The sequence below is a fragment of the Dendrobium catenatum genome, unplaced genomic scaffold, assembly GCF_001605985.2.
Source record: "Dendrobium catenatum unplaced genomic scaffold, ASM160598v2 original_scaffold_143962, whole genome shotgun sequence".
Classification (NCBI taxonomy): Eukaryota; Viridiplantae; Streptophyta; class Magnoliopsida; order Asparagales; family Orchidaceae; genus Dendrobium; species Dendrobium catenatum.
Genome location: NW_021462392.1, coordinates 25,407 through 33,215, shown reverse-complemented (window position 1 = coordinate 33,215; position 7,809 = coordinate 25,407). Strand labels below are relative to the sequence as shown.

At 37.3% G+C, this 7,809-nt stretch overlaps 1 protein-coding gene across 1 annotated transcript; it reads left to right on the top strand.

Annotated features, from left to right (window-relative positions):
• Nucleotides 1–648: 648 nt before the first annotated feature.
• On the top strand, nucleotides 649–1,254 carry LOC110095802 (glutaredoxin-C7-like). The gene has a single exon (XM_020821492.2). The coding sequence runs from the start codon at nucleotides 818–820 to the stop codon at nucleotides 1,163–1,165; it is 348 nt and encodes a 115-aa protein (XP_020677151.1). The 5' UTR covers nucleotides 649–817; the 3' UTR covers nucleotides 1,166–1,254.
• Nucleotides 1,255–7,809: the final 6,555 nt, after the last annotated feature.

Sequence of the window (7,809 nt, the reverse complement as noted above, 5' to 3'; positions counted from 1 at the left end):
AGTGTCTCATTTATAATCAACTACAAATAACAGTGGATTCATTCAAACTAGGCTAAACCCCGTGATTTTTCATCCTTTCAGGAATTTTCCACATAAAATATTGATGTTTCATAAATGCTACACCTTCTTTCTTTTCTAATTGCGTGCAGGATTTTCGTACAATGTTAAGAAGTTGAATTTTGTATTTCTCTACCGCCACGTATGATATCCTTATCTTGAAATTGATCACTACAAATTAATTTTCAAATAAAAAAATAAGAATCTTTAAATTGTGATTGATTTATCTATTAAATTGAATTAAAATAATTTTTAGTATACATTTTCTGATAGCAAATATAAAATTGCAAAATAAATCAGTCATCAGTGACATCAGATATCTATGGAACGGCCCACCAATCTTTAAATAGACGTCGACGGTCACCGAAGCTCCACGTGGATGCTGGGTGAGTGCTCTCCTCCCTTGTTGGTGGGGTGGCCTCATCGCCCGGCATAAATCAACCTTCGGAGCTTTATCTTGGTGACGTCACCGCTTTATAGGCACCACAATAAACATTAAACAATTGAATGTGGCGTACAGTGGGGTGGGGGCGGTAACGGCATCGCGAAGCTCGCTCCCAATGGAAGGGGACGCGCTAGGATCACGTGCAGGATGCCCAAGTCCACGCTATTCTCTCACCAATCGGTGACGTCACCCCACGTGAATCCCCTGCAATTAAAATTTATATAACTCATTCCTCTATAATTCTCCACCACGTCGTTTACCTCGCCCACATTATTTTCTTAGAGAAGTCGAATTAAGTGTCTATATAAAAGAAAGATGGAGGGCGTGAAGAGGAGGGTGGTGGCGCTGACTATCGACGGCGGAGAGCCGCCGGAGAAGAGGATGGAATCGATGATAAGGGAGAATCCAGTGGTTGTCTTCAGCCGGAGATCATGCTGTATGTGTCATGTGATTAAGAGGTTACTGGCGACGGTAGGCGTGCACGCGACTGTGATCGAATTAGAGGAGGCGGAGGCGGCGGCGGCATCCGCCGTTGGGATACTTCCGGCGTTGTTCATCGGGGGAAAGCCGATCGGAGGACTCGAAGGGCTTATGGCGCTCCATCTAAGTGGAAAGCTTGTGCCCAGGCTTCAGGAGGTGGGGGCCTATGTAATATCTGATTAGAGGAAGCAAAACGCGTTGGATTAGTTTGTAAATTTGAATTAGAAGTGAAAAACAATTGCAAAAAAATAGTTCAGCAGTGCGCTCTGCAATTTCTGGTTTCTCATATAAATAAAACTACAGAATAATTAATTATTTTTATTAATGTAATCATGAATATTAAAACTAAAAGACTTATTAATAAAAATATCCAGAATTAAATAGCCAATAATTTCTATAAAAATAAAAAAATAATCATGCTAATTTTATAAGTTTAAAATACATCTAAAAGAAAGAATTCATAATCCTGATATATTACAGTACAAAATAGTTATTGCATCATTATGCACTACAATTAAAAGAAAAAATCATTTCTTCAACTTCATGTACATCCACCAAACATTTGATTTCATAGATTTTGAGAGGAATGAATGAATGGTTATTAAGTTTTTGGATATGTTATCTTATATTGAATCAATATTAATTTAACTCATCCCTTATATTATCATTTTGTTATTTATATGAAGTCTTCTTTAATGTCCACTTCAATCAACATCTCAGTAGCTTGATTTACATATTTACCAGTCTATATAATTTGAAGACTTATTATCATCCAAAGTAACTTCTTAAGCATCATATGACGTAATAGGGGTGTCAAAATAAGTCCACAGGTCAGGTTCAGGTCGAACCCAGATTAACCTAGGTCTAAACTGGTTGGCCCTAACCCGACCCTTTTTTGCAAATGGGTTAGTAAATCCAAGCTGGACCTGACCTGCACGGGTTACTAAGTTGACCCAATCCGACCTGCTAACTCGGGGACGAGCTGTTTGAACTGCAGACATCAGACTATCGGAGGAGCTTTGAAGGTGGAGTTTAGGATGTGTGAACAGGCAGACAAAAAACAATAGAGGACGGGCTGTCGGACAAGCTGGAGTCACAACCTAGTAAACATCAGAAGTCAGATGGCTAGACAAGCTATGCGAGTAGAAGATGACAGGCAAAACCGCATCGCGTGAGCTGTGTTGCTTGTGTAGGCTCGTGAACAGGTCAAATCATGGAACATGAGAATAACTACACATAGGGTTTTCTAAACGAGTTAACCGTGTCACTTTTTGGTTTCTGGGTCAAACCAAACCCAACCCAGTTTTTCAAATGGGTTAACTTTTTGAACCCGAACCTGACCCGTTTATCAAACGAATTGAGCCAAACTCAAAAATTTTTTGGCCGAGTCTGAATCGGGTTTCGGGTTGTGTAAAATATTGATACCCATATGAAGTATGAGAATTTTGAGGCAAAATCCACTCTCTAATAGTACCCTAGTTTCAATGTGAATCAATTATAATCATGTTTTAATAAACTATATCAATAAAGGCAAGAAGCAACTCGTTAATAAAAGAAAAGACTTTAAATGTGCATATTAATAGCATGGGGCTTTGGATCTTTATGTGGCTCATTGAGCACTAGCGAGTTTTTATCCCTTTAAGAACTTTGTACTTTTTATTTTTGTTGCAATAAAATTCCCCTTTTGTGAAAAAAATGATTTTCTTGAGTTGTGTGAAAGTGCTCAGATGACACTAGACAGTGCTCTGATACCACTTGAAAGTTCGTTAGGGATGTTAAGCCCTATAGAACTGGTCCAAGGCTAACAAAGAGAGAAGTGAATTCAAAAAGAAGAATATTTAAACCAAAACTCAAACTAAAACCAATATCACCACATAGAAAATCAACGATGCGGAAATTAAAGTGTGGAAGTAATAAAGAAAGAATTTTCTTGGAGGCACCCTCCAAGTATTGCACTAAAATCGTGACTCTACTTTAGCCCCCACAGCTAGGCGGAGAAGCCCTTACAAAATCACTTCCACCTTCCCCGATGCGGCGTAGTCGCCGGGTCTTTTGACACCAAGGAGATCTTCTTCTTTGGTGAACTTACCTCAAGACAAGCCTTGAATCCGATGGTACAAAGGTGCGAGTTCGCCGGAGCAACCGTGTGGAATCCCCTCCACACTCCCTTGAGTCCCCCCCCCCCTTCACAGGATCTTATCCCTCTCAAACTCCACCCTTTCCTCTCTCTCTTTCAAGCTCTCTCTTCAAGTTTCTCCCACAAGAACGAAGCTACAATGGTTGCCAAAGACTCTTACAAAAGTTGCCATACCATAGCTTAAATAGAAGCTCTCAAAATGAGCTCATTAATGCAAGTTGCTGACATTATCGTCCAGGATGATAGGCATATCATTATGGCCGATTAGTTCAAATTCAGCTCAACGGCCTGGGACGATTTGGGACGATCAGAAGAAAATTGGTTATATCATCCTGGCCGATCTCACAATCGTCCTGGCCGATTAGTTTAAAACTGATTTTAATTGTCCTGATCATCGCCCTGATTTCGTGCTAGCCGAAGTCAATCGTCCAGGCCATCGTCCTGACCGATCATAAGATCGTCGTCCCGGACAATGTGATTGTATCAATCAGCCATTAATGATTTCCAAATAATACTAGATCAATTCTGGCTGATTTCCTAAAATAAAGAATACCTAAACTGATTATGGCGTTTGATTCTTTCTGAATTGAGAATATCATCCTGGCCGATATAAGTATCGTCCAGGCCGATGTGTTTATAACGGCTGCCTTAATGAGGATGCCCTAATTCAGGTTTTTGATTTTGGACATATCGTCCCGGTTGATATTACCAAAAATAGAAATCTTTTAGGGAATATCAGGAAATCTTCCAAGTTACAAATTAATAGGTCCCACAACACATACAACAGACTCAAGAAAAGAAAAAGATTACAAACTGACTCAGACCTAGTCTACCCAATCTTGAGCTGGTTCCAAATTGCAGTCTAATCGTGTGGACCTGAAACATTAGCACATAAGGCAATCGTAGAGAAATAAGGAATATTTGCTATCATCAAAATCATAAACCATAGATCCGCAACATTGTGGATGTTTATAATTTCAAATTATAACGTTTTATGGTACATAATCCATTACTTAAGTACTTTTAATTTCTTCAAATTATGGAAAGTTAAATCAAATGACTCAATCATGAGCGCCATAAGTTAAGCATATATTAAATAAATTTAAAAAAAAATTATCATATCCATCAAACATTCTTCATTTATTTCAAACCTTGCACAAAATGCCCAAAATTCTCACATTACATTTATATTGCACTCATAATAGTTAAAACTAAATAGCCCCTACATAAATATAAAAAATGGAACTTATTGATGTCGGAGATTTTGCTCGATTCTTTTACTATAATTTTCAGTCCATGTTTTTGCCACATAATTAGATAGTTTATATATATATTTAAGGCCTACTGCCTTTTATGCAGCCTACAAATTCTATAAATAAGAGTTGTTGTCTTGTAATGAAAAGGGATAAATAAGATTTGAGTTTAGTTTGGTTTCTATTTTATGTATCGTGAAGTTCATTCAGGTACTGATTTATTTCAAGTAGGAGTTTTTGGAGTTGTGCTTGGTCACGATCAATGGATCGTCAACAAGGAGTTGTCAAGTAGCCTTCTAGTCCAATGTCATTTGTATCAGAGCCAGACACAAGTAGTCTCCAAGTTTCAGGGTTTCATTCTTTGGTTTGTTGTGCTTGTCATGTCCAACAACTAGTAACCCATTCCTCTCCCACTACCAACAACAATCCCCACTCGCACTTAAGAGTTCAACCATCAGAGTTTTTCCTCCTCTGTGAAAATCGTGTTTGGGTGGTTTATCCCAAGAAGATCATTACGCCAAATGGCTAAACCAATTTGATTTCTCTTCAAGCTTCCAATCTTTCATCTCTTGAATTTGGTGGTTTATTTCTCCTTCCAGCAGTCAAGAAGTGTGATCCAATAACCAAAAAGGGTGTTGTCTTTTTCCAGTAGGCTCTTCTTATTTTTGTTTTCTGTATCTTGGACAGAGATCCAGGTGGTGGCCGATTTCTGATGGAAGAAAAATGGAACAGAGAAAATGGAAGAAGAAAAAAACTCAAAAAAAAAACTCTTTTTTTCAATAAACCTTCACGGGAAAAATAAAAATAGAGAACAGTAATATGTTTTTCTTTGGAATACTAATACACACAGACACACAAAACTAATTTTTAAAATTGTCTACAAATAATTAAAATAAAAAAAAACTAAAATTAAACGATGCTTGGTTTGATAAATATCCAATAATCTCCCCCTCAAACCAAGACTTTCTTCATCCCAAGCATCTTCAGTAGCTTCACAAACCTTGGTGTCAGCAAAGCTTTAGTGAAGAAATTGGCTACCCGATCCTCTGTATTGCAGTGCTCCATGCTAATCTGACCCATCTTTAATGCATCTCTGATAAAATTATAACGCACATCAATGTGCTTACTCCTGCCATATTGTACTAGATTTTTTGGCCAATGTGATCGCCAACTTATTGTCCACATAAATTTTTGTAGCTTCATCAATATCTCCATAAAATTCCTTCAACAAATTCTTTAACCACATTACTTCACAAGTCACGCCATCGCTGCTATATACTCATCCTCATATGTACATAATGTTACAACTTTCTGCTTCTGTGTGCTCCAAGTAAAGCTGTAGCACCAATATAAAACACATATCCACTTATGTTCTTTCTTTCCTCATGATCATTTGCCCAATCACTGTCACAATATCTAAGTAACTTCACGTCTCCACTACACTGATAATGAAGGACAAACTCAAATGTGTCACTGATATATCTAAGAATCCTCTTTACCACAAGAAAGAGCGTAAGTGGATATGTGTTTTATATTGGTGCTACAACTTTACTTGGAGCACATGAGACTCCATTGGATTCTCTATGAATCTGCTCAAGATGTCCACACAGTACACAATATCAGGTCTCATCACTATTAAGTATATGAGGCTACCAAGCAAACTTTGTACAATGTCAGATCAGCTAATTTTCCTTCTCCTTATTTTTATGAAATGAACTCCATTTTGTATTGGTGTTGACACACTATTGCAATGATTCATCCTAAACTTTTCAAGTAACACTTTTGCATACCTCTTTTGACATATCCAAATGTCATCATCTTTCTGATACACTTCTATATCCAAAAATAATGACATGAGGCTAACATCTGTCATATCAAATCTTTTGAACATAGTTGATTTAAAGTCTGTAATCATTTGCTCATCATCATCTGTTATAAGCAAATCATCCACATATAAGCATATAATTAATTTGTTGCCATTTGAGTATGTCTTCTTATACACACCATGTTCATAAGGGCACTTTGTGAACCCTTCTTCTCCAAAATGCCCATCAATGCATAAATTCCAAGCCCTCGGGGTTTGCTTCAAGCCATACAAAGCCTTTTTCAAAGGATACATCATATGCTCTTTTCCCTTCACAATAAAACCTTCAGGCTGATCTACATATACTTCTTCCTCCAAAACACCAGTCAAGAAAGCCAATTTCACATCTAATTGATGAATTTGCCATTTATTCATAGCTGCAATAGAGAAAATTAATCTTACTTTATCAAATCTGGCAACCGGTGCAAAAATCTCTTCATAATCTATCCCTAGCTTCTACTTGTACCCTTTGACTACAAGTCTAGCCTTGAATTTGTTTACACCTCCATCAACATTCTTCTTCACTTTGTATACCCACTTGACACGAATGAGTTTTATACCTTTAGGAAGTGAGGTCAAACTCCATGTATCATTTCTCTTAATAGCATCATTTTCCTCTTTCATGGCATCCATCCATCTCTTATCTACAACTACCTCATTAAAAGTTAAGGGCTCTTCATCTACATATAAAGCAAATTGTGATAACTCCTCATTATAATTTGTGGTGTCATATATCTCCTGCAAGCTTCTTGTCTTCACCTTTTCCATACCATTACTAGATGATTCTCCCAATCTCACTGTAGTGTGCGGTGGTGTTCATTACTCTAAATTTGAATTTTCCATAACAGTGACATCCTCCTTATTGCCTTTTTCAAGCCAATCCCAAGCTAAGCTCTCCTCAAATCTCATATCCCTGCTCACTACCACTTTCTTTGTTGTAAGATTATATAGTTTATAGGTTTTGAACCTTTCATTGTATCTTATAAATACACACTTCTCAGATTTTTCATCCAACTTCCTTCTTTTTTGATTAGGTACATGAACATACGAAATACTCCCAAAAACTCTCAAGTGATCAACAATAGGCTTTTGAACACTCTAAATCTCAAAAGGGGTATGAGATGGAGTGCCTTTTGATGTCACCCTATTCAACAAATACACAGCTTCGGCCCAAAGCAAATTGGGCACTTGCCTCTCCTTCAACATACTCCTAGCCAATCCCATAATGGTTCTATTCAACATCTCAGCAATCCCATTTTGTTGTGGTGTGTATCGTGTTGTTAATTGGTGACGTATCTCATTCTCCATCAAATAATTTTGCATCTCATGACTAACATATTCTCCACCTCTATCACTCCTCAATATCTTAATAAAATTGCCACTCTCCTTCTCCATAAGTGCTTTGAATATTTTTAAGTATTCAAATAATGTGACTTCTCTTTCAGGAAATATACCCAAAATTTTTTGCTATAGTCACCAATAAATGTGAAAAAATTATAATTACCTCCAATAGAAGTAGTGTGCATCGGTCCACATAAATCTGAATGAATAAGCTCCAATGGCTTCAAGGCTC

Coding starts and splice junctions, on each gene's coding strand:
- LOC110095802 (XM_020821492.2), top strand. CDS start 818: ATGGAGGGCGTGAAGAGGAGGGTGGTGGCGCTGACTATCGACGGCGGA.